Source organism: Hipposideros armiger, unplaced genomic scaffold, assembly GCF_001890085.2.
Source record: "Hipposideros armiger isolate ML-2016 unplaced genomic scaffold, ASM189008v1 scaffold_424, whole genome shotgun sequence".
Lineage (NCBI taxonomy): Eukaryota > Metazoa > Chordata > Mammalia > Chiroptera > Hipposideridae > Hipposideros > Hipposideros armiger.
Genome location: NW_017731774.1, coordinates 1,220,946 through 1,237,004, shown reverse-complemented (window position 1 = coordinate 1,237,004; position 16,059 = coordinate 1,220,946). Strand labels below are relative to the sequence as shown.

Sequence of the window (16,059 nt, the reverse complement as noted above, 5' to 3'; positions counted from 1 at the left end):
AATTAAAATAATCTGTATTCTGAACCTAGAGGGTGCCAAAAAAATGTACACATTTTAAGAAAAGCAAAACCTGTATTAAAATCATAATACTTGGGCCGGCCGAGTGGCGCGATGGTTAAGAACTGGCTTGGGACGCCAGAGGGCCCCGGTTCGGATCCCACATGTGGGGGCCAGTGACACTGCCCTCTACAGCTGAGATGCTGAACAACAGCTCAACCTGGAGCTGGGCTGCTGTGAGTCGCCGGGGACGGTGTAGGCTGCGGCCCCTATGGCAGTGGGTTGCCATGGGCTACCACATGTAGCCAGCAGCCAGTGTAAGCGGCCAGCAGCCGCAGTGAGCGGCCGTCCAGAAGCCGGCGACTGATGTGCCTCGCCTGGGAAGAGCGCAATGATGGTGCCAACTTGGGCCAGTGAAGCAGCGTCCTCCACAACTAGACTGAGGAACAAGACGACAGCATCTTGTCTGTTCCCCTTCCCCCAATTCCCCAGCACTGTTCCCATCCCCCCAATTCCCCAATAAAAATCTTAAAAAAAAAAAAAATTTTAATACTCAATATACACCAATAACAAAAGATGAATACAAGTCACATTTGACTTCTGCAATTACAAGAGATGCTCAAAGTGGTTACCATCAGCGTCCAGACACTTCTGATTACGGCGAACTACTGCTTGAGCATAGATAATAACTTAAAATATGTATACATTTTTTTGGCACCCTCGGTATTTGAAGCATATTTTGAGTAATGTAAAGCGATAAGACAAGTGCTTCAATGATTTAAAATACAGTATAGTCTCTTCTTACCCATGTTCAGTTACACTTGTTCTGAAAATATTTAATGGACAATTCCAGAAATAAACAATTCCTAAATTGTCAACCTCATGCCCTTCTGAGTAGTGTGATGAAATATCATGCCATCTATGTGCTCTGATGAACCAGGATGTGATTCATCCCTTTGTCCAGAGTCACTGTATACACTCCCTTAGTTAGTCACTAAGTAGCTCTCTCAGTTATCAGACTGACAAAGTATTGCAGTACTTGTGTTAAAATAAGCCTCATTTTACTTAACAATGGTCCCAAAGCGCAAGAGCAGTGTGCTGACGACTTGGACGTGCCAAAGCGAAGCCTTTTAAGGCACTTCCTTAAGTGAAAAGGTATGTATGTTTAAGAAAAAACAGTTTATGTAGGGTTCGGTACCACCTGCGATTTCAGGCATCCACTGGGGGTCTTGGAACATATCTCCCGAGAATAAGGGAGGACTACTGTAACTGATGCGAGCAATGTAAACCCAAGCACCTTTCAAGGCTTAAGACTAAAAACAACTAATAATTATTAGTATTATGAGGGTAGTAACTTAGAATACAACTTAACATTTCATGTTTCCCATCTCCCACAGAGGGCAACCTATATAAATTCTCATTTTTTAGTAGTCTTTTGTAGCAAAGATTAGATCTATTTGGCCTAAGTGAGCAAGAATGACCTCCAATAATATATTTTATATCTTATTAAATATTTATTATAAAAGAGCTGTAATAGGCTCATAATTCTTGCCTACAAGCTTTGTCATGATAATTACATTTAAAAATAATTATCTTAAGATAAATGATTTTTGTTTTATTCTGGACTCAGCCAACTCAAGCTTATTCTTTATTCAATGATTAATAAAGTAACATTATACTAAGAACAGAACATGAAAAATGCAATATAAATTTGCTTTGACCAAAAGATGAGGAACCAATTCTAGTATTAATTCTGTGTTTGGCATTTTTACTTTCACCAAGGTTCAGAAAGTGATGACCACAGACACGTCTTACTTTACTAATAAGTCTTAATAATGGGAATGGGACAAAATAAGCCATTACACTGCTGGAAAACCTCAGCTTTGGTTCTCTGATAGCTACTATGCTATCCAGAAAAAGGTGCTGTTTGGGATATCTGAGCGCTCAGTTTGAAAGCAGGCTAGGCTAGGCTAGCTTGCTATTTGTTTTGTATATAAACCACAGTATTTATAGACCTGGCAAATGGCAATTTATTAGCAATTTTCAGTAATTAGTTTTCAAACCAACCAACCTTGAGTTACCCTTTTATAGACATGACTCCACTTGACACTCACCTTCTTTGACAAATACTTCTGTTTTGGGAAAATGTTGGTGACTCGAGGTTTGTGGTCTAGCGTCTCCCTGTTATCAGGTGCTTTCACTTTGTATATCCTTACAAGCCAGTGTTCTGACGTAAAAGCCTCCTCCAAATGCTTGAATTTAATGTCCTTGTTTCCAATCTCAGCATTACGTGTTCGATCAAAACCTGGGGGTGTACGAAAATCCAGCTGCAAAAATGACATTAGTATTGGATGTTAACCATATTGGAAAACATTCAGTATTAGGAGGTAGTAAACGTTATCATTAGAGTAAAACTCTCCCCCTTTAAACTAGGAAAACAGAACCAGAGTAATATATCCTAATAGTTCTCATATACTGCTAACTAGAAAGGAAGAGAAAAACTAAATACATCAGAATTAGAATTTCACTAAATCCTTAGAGTGGATCAGGAGCCTGCAGGCATAAGAAAAACCAAAACAGCAAAATGAAATCCATCAAAGCCCTTTTTTTAGGTATGTAGGAGAACACAAGGGGACTTCTTTTCTGCCTCAGGGTCTTGCAGTATCTATTCTCTCAGCCTGAAAAGTTCTACATTCAGCTCTTTTGCATGGCTGGCTGCTTTCTTCCCTTTGGTCTCAAACCAAATACCATCTCTTTGGGAAAGCATTTTCTTGAGATTGGTGGTTGAGAAGTCTCCTCCACTATTTCCTTTTACTCTATTGTATTCATTGTTAGTGTTTTTATTTTTAAAATTACCTGTATCTTCCACCAGGATGTAAGCTGCATTATGACTTTATCTTATTCAGAGAGAGGCTTTATCTCCCCAGCGTTGTTTGCTCAATAAATGCACAAGCAAGCAGTGAAACTACAACCTGACAGTGGGAACTACAAAGGAAGTGTAAAAAGCCAAGTCAAGGAAGGATTTATGAGGAATAAAGAGAGTTTGAAAAGCTAAGGGTAAGGAGAGAAGACTTTAAGAAATTCTCAGACAAGTTTATGTTGACACGCAAAGCATAAGTGAAGCCAACTTGAAAGCAAATCTAAATCTACCCCAATGAGGGACTTGTTCTTGCACATCTGTACAGTGGAAAAGTTACACTTCATGTCTTAAACATACATTGAGTAGGGAAGGCATCAAAAGGAAGGCATCAAAATGAACGCATGCCAGCAGCACGGCTTAAAACTGTTGATAAATTAAAGGACAGAAAAAAACAAACAAACCCTTTGATGCTGTCATTAGTGAACAGAAAAACTAATCTTTGACACATTTTCTGATGTAGCTAATTATTATGGCTTAAGTGCTTCTTTCTTAGCATGAGTTTAGAGACCAGGCCTTTAGAAGAACTCGAAACACAAACAAAACCTTTAGAAGAAATCAAAACACAAACAAAAACCTTAATTTAGTAGTAAAATTACTGTCTGTTTTTTAAAAGCCACCTGTAATTTCAAATTAATAGTGATGAACATTATCTTGATCCCTGGTGTCTGAATAAAATTAAACAAGCAATTTTTCTAGTATCAACTTAACAGAACACAATATGGAATAAGGCAGTTTTCCCTGAAATCTTGGTGTGAAGGTTTAACTTTTATTATAGCCATGCAATCTAAGAGCCGTAAAGAATCTTAGAAATCAAGTCATCAGTCCAACTCCTATTATATACAGACAAGAAAAAAAAACAAGCCCAGGAAAGACATGTCTTATTTAAGGATTATATGATTTCACAGAGCCAGATCTAAAACCCAGGTATTCTGACAGTAAGTCCATTGTTCTTTTGGGCACAATGCCTCTTTGCACATTCATTCATTTTGTGGGCCCTTAAAGCTTTTGTACCACATCATTCTAATTTTCTAGGAAACTCTGACCCAGATAGTCATAGCTATCTCATAATGAAGAATACGGATAGAGTGAATATCTGAGATGTCTACATAACTAAACTCATTATTATTTCAGGCTTTTCCCCCACCAAGCAGCGAAGTAACCTACTTAATATAGTATCACTGTTTCCTAAGCTGGAAGACCTCTTCTTACCTGGAGAACAATGTCTTCAAAAAGCATGAGGCCGAAAGGTTGGATGGCAAGCAAAAGGTTGGATTTGAGCCTAGTGTTAATATTTTGGAAAGAAATATTTGATATGAAATTGTTTCCCTAATTTTTCACACAGAAGTTTCAGAAATCTAAATTTAATGGAGGTGGAAGAGAATCTTTCTTTAGATACGAACATTTTTCTTAAAGCATAACCAAAACATCATTATCCTGTGTTCTAGATGCAAACACAACTTTTAAAATATTCCTTTAAATAAAGGTTATAGAAAAACTGATGTAACTAACCTGCATTTCTCCAAATCTGTAGTATGACATTTTATACATAAGGCAATTCAACAAAGTGGGAGATCCTGCTTTGTCTACACGGAATTCTCCTTGCGGGGTGAAATAGTCACTTTCCTACAAGAAAGAAACCAGAAGTTTCTGTGCCAGTTCAATTTAACACATTCAAAGCTATTGGTTCCCCTCTACATTTCCCTGTAAGAACCAGCTTTTAGGGTATCTTCATAAAGTCATATTTAGTTGCATCTCAAAAAAATATTGTATCAGAGGATTAATTTATAAATTAAATGTGATCCCTAAAAAAACCCCACAAAACTATCATATATCTTTTTTAAAGTTGAATCTAGAAATCATTTATAAAAAATAAGAGAATCTAAGAAAACACAGAAAATGAACAATACTCTTTGTTCAAAGAACAAAGGGAGGGAAAGCAATTAATCCTACCAGATTTTAACCATGCTATAAAACTTCAATAGTTTTAAAAGTATGGTACCAACACCATGGTTTTAATACCAGGTAGATCCGCTCTCTCCAATTTCCCTATCCTCATTCCCATTCCTCTTTTTTAGAGTTTTCTTAAATGTTGTTCTTTATTTTCCCTATAAACTCTAAAATCAATTCTTTAATTGGGATGGGAAGTTATTTAAAAAACCTTAAGAGGGCCAATGTAGCACTTTTATAAATAGAAATTGTCTAGAAATTTACCCTACAGAGATACTTGTACATGGGGAAAATGATGAGTGCAGAAAGTTATTTAAGAAAATAATAATTACTATGGGCTCTTTTTCTTTTGGGTGGGGGTAAACTTATATTATATATCCTTTTAGATTTTACTTTTTGAACCATGTGGCTGTATTACCTAGTCACAGAGTTTTAAAATAGTGAATTTAAAAGGCATAGGAATTTAGAATTCCTATATAAATGTTAAAAGCATGTATCTGGAATTATCACGTCACAATTTTAATACTGCTAAAGGAAATCCACAAAAGAAAATCAACATACTGGGAAAATTAAGATTAATTTAATACAAATAATTATTAATTACAGTTAAGGGAAAATGTCACAGTATTTACATTTGATCAGGAAATCCAGGGCTTTGCTCTATTTCATCCCTGTCACATGAAACACATGCATATATTCTCCCAAAAGGTTCTTTTATTCTGGATCAGTGGTGAATCTTACTCTCATCTTTTGTGCCTTCATTATGTTAAACCACAGTGCGGTGAGCCTATTCTCTAAGAGCTCACAACTCAGTGTGAGACATATGGAGCAATCTACCTACAAAACAGGTTGTATGTGATTTGAAGATGAGTACAGACATGAATGTCCCAGAGAAGGGCTTCTGGAGAGGGGACAAATCTGTGGTGGGGAAGGCATCCTATCCCAAGAAAGAGAAGAATATAAAATACCATGTGTCAGATGAGTCAAGGAAAGAAACCATAGGGGAAGTTTCACGGGCTACAGTAGATTGACAGAGTGGGAAAAAACTGGCAGGGTGACAAGAGGTAAGTAAAGAAAGCGAAGTATTAAGGGGTTTGCATCCCAAGCTAAGGAGTTTGGATTTTAGACCACTGCCTTATTACAGAGACTACTGTGTAGCAGCCATTAGGCCAAGGCTTCATCTACAGTACTCCAAAGTCTCAGAACAGCATTACAAATGAATTATCCCTGGCATCCGCATTAGAGATAAGCAGAGGCTGACTAAGTTGCCATTATAGTACCAGAACACAGGACAAGACTTAGTGTTCAAAAGTATATAATTCTGACTGGCCAAAAATAACTTGCCCAAAGCACCATGATGATAGTTGGCAGGGTTTTAGTTCAAACTCATGTCTGTCTGGTTTCAAGGTCCTTTTCCCTAATCTATGGGAGACTTTTAAGCTATAAAACTTACATGGATCAATGTCACATTAGATTGGGAGAGGGAACAAGACTAAGGCAAAGACAGCAATTTCAAGGTTACTGTCCTGTTTTAAGTTTATGATTATAAGAATGAGTAACAGTGGAAGCAATGGAAATGCAAAGAAAGGGCAGAAGTAAAGCAAAGGAGTCAGAGCAAGAGTCTTGACAAGGGATAGCTTCAGAGGGGAGAACAGAGGTATCAGGTATGGGTTTCAAAAGTTTTACAACTGGAAAAATGCTTATAGTATCTTTAATAAATAGTAAAGTAAGAGTGAGACTAATCTGGGGGCTAGGAGGATGTAATTAGCAAGATAAGAGAATTACTTGGACACTGTTAGCTGTCTTTCACAGGCCTGAAATAAGTTTCTTACCCGAATGTCTTTTGGATGTTCCCCTTCAGCTATCCTAACCATCCAGAGAAACTTGTTGATGTCATCACCAGAATAGCCAATAACCCCTCCAAAAATAACCAAAACATAATCTACATCGAGACGCCTCATGATTTTATAGGCTGCTGTTTCATTTGAAGACATAGCTTTTCCCACCTACAGCATAAAAAAATGAGAATGTGTGTACTTAGTCCCACAATATGCTAAAAATGAAAATTAATGTATATTTTTACCTTAAGATAGAATGCATCTCAAGAGTTTGACTTACATGAAATTTCTATAGAAATGATTTGCTATCAATTCAACAAATTTACTGAGATTTATAAGCATCTCACTTACTATAACCGATTACAGCAGAAATGTCAAAATCAAAATACAAGTTCCAATATTTTTCTAATAATTAAGTTTCATGAAATTAATATTTTAATATAAAAGCAGGCAAGCTTAAAAGAAACAAAATTTCTCATAACTTCAAGGCCAGGAATGACCAGCAATCTAACACACACCAATGTGTTCTTCTCCTCAGTCTACCAAACATCTCACGACCAGCTACAACACCAATACAAATAAAACTCATTTGGTTAACACCCATTATCTATTTAAAATCTTTAAAGAACAGAGAAGTGATTAGCTCCTTAATTTATGTAAATTAGTTATTTAACAGAATGAACATAATTTACATGCCTATAAAATACAGTACATTTGCTGTACATATTTGCAAATAATTATCTTAATTTATAAAATAGAAAATACAAGTTAAATATGTATTACCTTGAACTCACTTTATTGAATAAATGTATAGATGCTGTAGAAATGTATAAAGAGGAATTCTGAGAATTTAGCAAGCAATGAGTACTTTCACCTTCATTTTTCCTACTTAGTTAAAAGTAGAGCTTGATTGCTAAGTAGTAAATAAAGATTTGTAATGCTGATCTTGTTTATCGAATACTTACCAGTGCTATGTGGCTGTTATTCCAGGTGTTATTATCCACCAAAGTCGTTCTATTAGCCATTCCAGCTATCTGATACCCATAATCCCACCAAGACATCACTCGGGCATGTTCATCTGTATTCTGCCTTAGCCAAAAGTAAGCTTCTCTAAAATCATCTAAGATATTCCTGGTGCTGAAAAGAATCATAATATCCTTTTAAATGAGATCTATAAATGTGAAAAGGGTAGCTTAAAATCTTGAGGAACAAAGCCATTGAATAATTTCGCATTTTAAGGATAGTAAGTAAAAGCCTCAATGATGGGGTGGGGGTGGGGGGCGGAATCAATAAAGAGCTAGACTAATACTTTTCAAACTTTAATATGCATATAAATCACCTGGATATCTGGTGGAAAACAAAAAAAAAGCAGATTCTGGTTTAGTGGTTTCTGGAGTGGGGCCTGATATTTTGCAGGTCTAACAAGCACCCAAGTGAAGCAAAAGCTGGGGTGGGAGGGTGGGCAGGCAATATATAAATCAGCTGTTCTTCAATTTTAGCCACATCATAATCACCTGGAGGGCTTATTAAAACAGATTGCTGAGCCCTGCGCTCAGGTCTGATTCAACAGGCTTAGGTGGGATCACGAATTTGCATCTCTAACAAGCTTCCTGGTAATGAACAACAGGTTCTTGAATAATTTTCCTTGTGAGTTATAACACTGACAAGATGCCATATGAACTTATTAATAAATCTTGTTCAGTTAATCTGTGGTAAAATTGGTTTCATTATGTTTTTTTGATTTAAGTCACAGGACCTATCAACAACGTTAATTGAAAACTTACTGTGTGCCCAAGGACCACATTTTGAGAAAAACTAATGTATGTGTTATATATGCAAAGATATTCTGGACAAGAGAATAAAATACAATGACTGCTATCCACATCTACCAAAGGGGCTGGCCAGGGAGCAAGGCAGCAAGAAAAACATGGTAGATTCAAATGCAGAGTCTCAGGAACATTCTTTGAATTCTAACTTTAAAGACAGAAAAAAAGGGTAGTATAAAATCCTTCTGTAACCAAGTTACTTTCTTACCCATCATGATTGTAAGAGGCCAGGACCACACTTGGACTGGAGTAGGCATTGCTTGTGACCCAGGTACAGTGGACGGCGAACATCATCAATAGCATCAGCATCAACATGGTGACAATACTTTTTATATTAGGACCTAATCCCTCTTCAGTTTTTTCCTGTTCAGTTACATGTTTCCTCACTTTACCTGCCTGAAGATACAAAAAACTGGTTAGACAAATTCATAATTTGACTTGCTTCATGAAGACACTCAAGGGGGAAAAGTTGAGGAAATGTAATCTGTCAATTTAATTATTTGAAAAGGAAAATGTATAACCATCAGGTATTCTTGTGTGAGTGATACAATGTTTTTTAAAAATTATCAAGGTAGATTCTGAAGTCAAACGTGAATGAGGTTTCCTGGAACTATACCCAATCCCGGAGCTGGTCACAGAGCAAAGTATCTCCAGTAAGGAGCTGCTTCCAAACCCTGTTTTCCTTAAATGTAAAGGAGACATCCAAATGGCCTCATTTTGGCAACCTTTTCTTACAAAATCTGAATTCCTCATTCTGAAAATGACACTGTCCAGCTATAATCCAGACCACGTAGAACTTCAGTATAGGACATAAACTGCATGATCAGAATCAATCTTCCAGTTTCCAAACCTTCCAGATTCATTTTTGAAAACAACATCAAAAAGAGAACAGAGTCATATGTTCTAAATTGTAAGGCTAATTTAAAAAACCACAAAATAGAACATAACCACAAACACAAAAGCAGGTACGTGCTTATTAACACAAATGTGTATGAATTATATTGGACTATAGTAGGGAAAGAAAGAGTTTCAAAGTTAATACTTATACTGGGAAGTTTCATTGCTTATTGGTATTTTAAAACCTAGTTAACATTCAAATAAAGTTTAATAATGTCATCCAAGACAAAGTGCTCTACTCGTAATTCTTACAAGTCTTTTCCACACTTGCACCAAATATAATCTTGCTGTTACCTGAGAGGTTAAAAGTAAATTACATTATATTGACCAGCTGCCTATTGCTAACAAACTAGAGGCTTTCTTTTTAAAAAGGTACTTTATTCCCTTTATTTTACTATTCAATCAACCAAATAATTAAAAAGTTTACATAGAATAGGGATCTCAAAAACAAGCACTTGTACACATGGTTTCAGAAAGGTTTATAATGCTCAATTTTATGTAGTTTAGTAGAGCACCAGGTTTCTGCTCTCAAAAATAGAGGGGTTCTTGATAAAACCTGACCAAAAAGAAATGAGAATTCCTTAATTGTCTGATTACATTCCATTTTCTTATTGTGAGCTAAAAGACCAACCAGAATTCAAATTTTGAGGCAAACAGTAGAGACCAATTAGAAATATCACAGGTTTGTCTAAACCTTTGCTTAATCACATTTCTTACTATGTATAGTTCTTACTGTGGTGGAAAAATAAAGCACATAAAATTTTTAAAGGCCTTACTTTAGATTCCCCACCTTATCATACAAATTTTCTGGGTTTCTTTTGTCATCCTCATCACTGCTGTCCTCCACAGGTGGGTTTTCCCTCTTCATGTCATCCCCCAAATAGTGCTCAAAAACATTTGAGAAGGCAATTGCAGACAGCATACAGACGACTGGAGTCAGAGTCAACATCAGCCGCACCATCACTCCCGCAAAGTAGACAGCACTGATTGCATACAGAGCAACTGCAAAGACAAGCTCTCTTATAACACTTCAGAAAAGAAAATGTTCACAGGAAACTAAATATTTAATACATTATAAACCAAATCTAAAATTAGACAAACATCTCATAAAAGAGCTAATTGTTTTTAAATTGATAATGCTGACCGAATGATTTAATAGTCATATTTAGAAATTATAACTAATGTTGACTAGGTAAACACTACATGTCAACAGTTTATAGAGAATGCATCATGACTCAAATTTAATTATAGTTGTTACGGGGAATGAAACTATTCATTATTTGTCAATAGCATCTCATATTAGAAAATCCATAGCTGATGGATGAAAACATATTTGGTGAATTGTATTATTAGGCACAGTAAGTTAGTAGAATCAAATAAAGTCTATGAAAAGCTAGTGCCAATATCTGGCATGTAAAGTAAGAGTGGGATGAGAATATAATTAGTCAAAGTTATTTGTAAAGTTACTGCTAATAGACTTAAAAAAATTCAAAGTAATTCCCAACAGCCAAAGCCTTCCGCATATATGCTAACCAGAGGGAAAGGCTCTACTACTATTTCTGGCTGAAGGTTTTACGAGTAGGTTATGTGAATTTATAAAGTCAATGAGTCAGTTGACTGTTCTCTCATCTGAAGCTAATTAAAATTTATTTTCCTAACTAAAAAATACATGTATTAGACCATGTTCTTAAGTGTACAACTCAATGAATTTTTATATATGCACACACCTATGTAATTACCATCCATATCAAAATATAGAACATTTGTATTGTATACTTTCTTAGGATTCCCCCATGCCTCTTCCCAGTCAGTAACTGCCCTCCCCACCACCCATAAAAAAGATAATCACTATTTGGACTTTTAAAAGCATTGATTTAGTTTTCCTATCCTTGAACTTCCTAGTAATTAAATTATATAAAAATGTTTTTTACTGGCTTTTAAAAAATTTACCAATGCTGTTCTTTTATTAATTGCTGTTGTATTCCGTTATACAAATATTGGGTTGTCGGAAAAGTCATGACGCATTTTTGCAACAAAAAACATAGAAAAAATACATCATGACTTTTCCAACAACCCAATACATCAAAATTTATCTATTGTACAGCTGATAACCTCTGGAATATTTATAATTAGGGACTATTATAAAGTTGCTACGTGCATTCCTAAACATGTCATTTATTGGACATATGCACTCACTTCTTCTGGGTATATGCCTAAGATTAGGAGAGCTGAGTCTTAGGGTGCGCGATATGTTTAAGCTAAATCTTTCTGAAAGATGCAATATTAATATGGCCTTCTCCAGAGGCATTGATCTATGTAAATTAGAGAAAAATGAGTGCCATCCTTTGGTTAGAACTCATGTAGGTGCAATTTTTTTTCCTTTCCTGACTTCACTCTGGAATAGTAACTTGAGTGTCACTCATGGTCCAGGCCCCATACTTGTACAAGTTTAAGTCCAAGTCCTGGTACTACAGGTTATTTACTCGTGTGACTGTGCATGTTACTTCTTTTTCAGTTTCAGGTTTTATTACATGCAAAACAGCCCCAGGATACTAAATCTTTGGTATCTACTTATTTTGTCCATTTATATTTTGAATGCCAGATCCTGAACACTTGCTTTTAAAATAGTTTATATTTCTAAGTCTTGTTAGTTGAAAGTATACACAAATCTATCGGTTAAGAGGGTGTTTACTTGCTCCATTACAAAACGTACTCTGCACTGAAATTTCAATGATGGATGCCCCTGCAAACTTCTTCCTATTCAATCAGATCTAACTAAGAAAGTTAATAAGTCAAGAAAATACTGTAAATAAAAGTTATAATTTCCAATTCTCAGCCACAAACTATAATATTAACCTCTTGGAACATGTAATAAATTGACTGAAAATTTTATATACTAGTCCTAAGTTAAAACAGAATATATATAATGCAAATTCACTGGATTTTTCTTGCTTAAGATGTATGCAAAATAAGGGAGGAAATTTATCTTGACTACGCAGTTATGCAAAGAACAAAACTTTAAAGTGAAGTGATAATCTCAATACTGAAAATAATTGTTTTAAATCAAAGTATTTATCAAAAATCTCTTACCAAATACTCTTTCGTCGTTGATATTTTTAATGCAGAACCATAGGCCTGCTGGGAAGGTACACACAAGAATATGTAGATCAAAGAAGAAAGATACCCAAGTCGTAGGCTGATGCTCAGACACTGATGCAATAATTGGAATGTGTATTTTTGCATACCTGGTATTTAAAAAGTTAGTATTATTTAAAATTAAATGATAAAACAGTTCTTTTTAGACAAAAAAAAATTTCTTTGATTGTAGATATGGTTCCTATTTCCCATCCCGTCTCACTTAAAAGTATATTCCAATGTAACCTGCAATACTGGATATAAATCTGATCCACACTGGTAAAACTAAAACTAATATGCCCTCCCTAAAATTGGGAGAATTATCTAAGGCCAATTATATTAGAAAAGTATTGGCTCTATTTAATACAAAAATTTTTGCTCAAACAGGAATTTGTTCTGCAGTTTAACTTAGCATCGTCTATGTTTGCATCAACAAGGTTCATTACCTTTTGGACTTATTACTAGCAGATATACCTTTTTCCAGTTAGATAGCATATTGCCACAGGACTTTTCTTAACAAAGCAATGGCATAGAAGCAGGTGAGGGAAATGGAAAGGACAGGACAAATTATTCCTAAAATGCCCTGAGATTTCAAAGTAGTCCATTAAAGTTTAGAAAGCAAGAATAAGTAGGACTGATAAATATTTAACCCAGTAATTTAACCTAATCAGAATAACTGTCTACAACAGGGGTTTTCCCTCAAACTCTCTGGTGACCCACTGGCTGATCTCTTCAAGTATGTGTCCACAAGTTAGTTTCAGTCATTTATATGTAATTACCTTATGCCCTTTAATTAAACCTAGGCATGAAACCTTCTGATATCACATCAAAAGATAGGCCCATTCAATAAACTGTGGTAGGTTTTTAAAGAAGACAGAACCGTGGCAACAGGGGTGAGGGGTAAATTACCATCAACAGATTTTTTTTTTTTATCCTTAGGAAAACATTTTAGGGACAAAATCTTTTATTGAACTAGTTGTTTAATTTAAAACCAAATTTCAAAATTAATTCATTTTATAATAGCACTCTTAAAAAACACAAAAATATTCTTTAGTATAATAGATTAAAAATATCAAACTTAAGATAATATGGCATTTGAAAAAATTTTTCATTTTTTCTTAACATCTACAGCATATTGGTTTATTCCATAGCACCTAGCCTTAATGATTAAAAGTTAAACATCACTAATAGATGGAAACTTTGAATACATTGGTAAAAATAAAAATCAATTATTAAAATTGCACAAATGTTACCTGAAATGTTTTGACAAAACTAAAAAAAGGAGTTGCCCACACAGAACAGAAATACATGACTTACATATCATACTAAATAAAGGTGCATTCCAAACAGATATTATAACAAAGAAAAACATAAAAGATTCAACATTTACTAAACTAGTATATGGTAGGTACTTTAGAAATGTTGCCCAAGTACTAATGAAGATATTCACAATAAGAACAGAGGAATAAAGGGCATTTTAATATAATGAGGGCAAATAACTTATCCGCACTTACCCAGTATCCCACAATGAGTAAAACCTGCCACTCCACGGTGCAATGTAACCTTGGAAGGAAAAATGCAGAGGAAATTAATCTGCCTCTATATTGTTTTTGTTTGTTTTATTGGTTTGATGTTTACTGAATAATATGGATTAAGTTAATCTAATATTAAAAGAATTTCAGTTTTCTCTTGTAGGTGACAACATATTTCATAGGCTGGCAGTCAGATAAAATAAGGTAAGTGATCAAATAAAAACAAACATCCATGGAGATTACATTTTCAGAGAAACATAAGTTGATAGATAAAACTACAGGAAGTTTTCTAATTCTCCCTTAAACTTCTAGTTCACTAGTAAAATAAAGCTAAGGCAGTAAGATAGCATTGGATAATTTTTGAAAGGGGGAGGTATTTAAATGATCTAATCCAGTAAGTAAAATTTAGATAAATTATCAAGATGATTTTAAACATTCATGCCCTTTACTCCTATCAATTAATTCTTCATGATTTTATGAGCTAGGCTGGTACATTCACTTAACAGATGGAATACCTTTAGAAAGAAATTGACTTGTTCTAGAGACTAGTTAAGTCAGAATCAGAAAGCAACTTAAAATCCAAAAGCAGACTGAAACTGATTTGGTAGATTGTTTAAAAGTAAGTGAGACATGCTCAAGAGTGCAAGCTCTGAGCAACAGGGTCGCTGGTTTGATTCCCGGCCGGAGCTGAGCTGCCACTGAGCTGCCAACAGGTGGCAGGATGGCTCAGCTAAAAAAAAAAAAAAGTAGGCGAAAGAGAGAACATATGCACACAAGAAGAGGGAATGCATGCTGTAGAGGTTAACATGGGAAGCTTTGAATTTTATACAGTTTGGGCCTGTTCATCTATCATTAGAAGGATGCTTGAAAGTGAATTTATCAGATCCTGAAGCAGCAAAATTAAGATAATGTTAAAAATAAAAATCACAGCTTGTAGTGCAATTCATATTTAGATCCTTTGACTATTAATTTTGTATTGTTTGTAAAGACTACGACCACAATATTTGACCCCTTAGGATAAATGGAACATGCACAACATTTTAAAAACAATTATCTTTTTGAATAATTTAGAGTCAAGATTCACATCCTACAGGTGATGAAACCTACCTGTGTAAGTCAAATAGATGACACTAAGAAACACAGCACCTGCAGCTACCGATACACCCAAAAAGAAAAGGGTCTGGAATTCTTGTTTTGTTAATCGGTCTCTCAGATACTGCAAGAAAGCATAAGCTTGCAGCAAGGCAAAGACACCTAATCAGAGAAAAAGGTCATATAAATAATCAACAAAGCACTTTTACAAGGACATTAAAAAATGTTAATTTGGAAGAGATTCTTAGAAAACCCTGTATCATTCATATTAAAGACTAGTCATTTCATCAAACCAACATTTCCTTTGTCAAATGAAAATTAACCAATTAATACATCCAAAATAATTGTTATACTTTTTTTTTTTAAATGATCACACTCCCCATACATGTTCCAGGAAAGAAAAATCCCATTTCAGTATCTGGAGCCCATTTAGCACATTAAATTCCTCCCTCTGCCCCATATTTTAATGACATGTTTTCTAGGGGGGCAAAAAATAGAAATGTCATTAAAAAACAATCCTAAGATTTACTAAAAGATACAAATGACTTGGATCTGGAAAATCCTGATATATAGTTACTTTTTATAGTTGAGGCTATGACCTTAATTACACACTTATATAAGATTCTATAATAGATAAAAGAGTGAGTGCTAAGATAAACAAAATTAAGGCATTAATAGCAAAAAGTATTTAATTGTCAAAATGTACAAAACACAATACAAAAGCATTAGGTGTAAAACTAGAAGAATGAGAACCCTAACCCATCTGAAATATTGATTTTTCTTTAAAAAAAAATAGCAATAAGGGTTATTTTTAACAGTACATTTTAGAATGATTAATAAGTATTATCAACTATTTAGAGTTTAGAAAATGTAAT

General features: G+C 34.8%; 1 protein-coding gene across 2 annotated transcripts in view; it reads right to left on the bottom strand.

The window, feature by feature from the left end:
* STT3B (STT3 oligosaccharyltransferase complex catalytic subunit B) overlaps nt 1-16,059 on the bottom strand; it is a 90,202-nt gene that overhangs the window by 3,653 nt on the left and 70,490 nt on the right. For both annotated transcript variants that reach the window (XM_019664517.1, XM_019664518.1), the window contains 9 exons: nt 15,200-15,346; nt 14,075-14,123; nt 12,516-12,670; nt 10,216-10,427; nt 8,737-8,924; nt 7,668-7,839; nt 6,697-6,870; nt 4,427-4,540; nt 2,112-2,324 (listed from right to left, as the gene is read on the bottom strand). In XM_019664517.1, the coding sequence (XP_019520062.1) occupies nt 2,112-2,324; nt 4,427-4,540; nt 6,697-6,870; nt 7,668-7,839; nt 8,737-8,924; nt 10,216-10,427; nt 12,516-12,670; nt 14,075-14,123; nt 15,200-15,346 (1,424 nt within the window). The remainder of the gene's footprint in view (nt 1-2,111; nt 2,325-4,426; nt 4,541-6,696; nt 6,871-7,667; nt 7,840-8,736; nt 8,925-10,215; nt 10,428-12,515; nt 12,671-14,074; nt 14,124-15,199; nt 15,347-16,059) is intronic.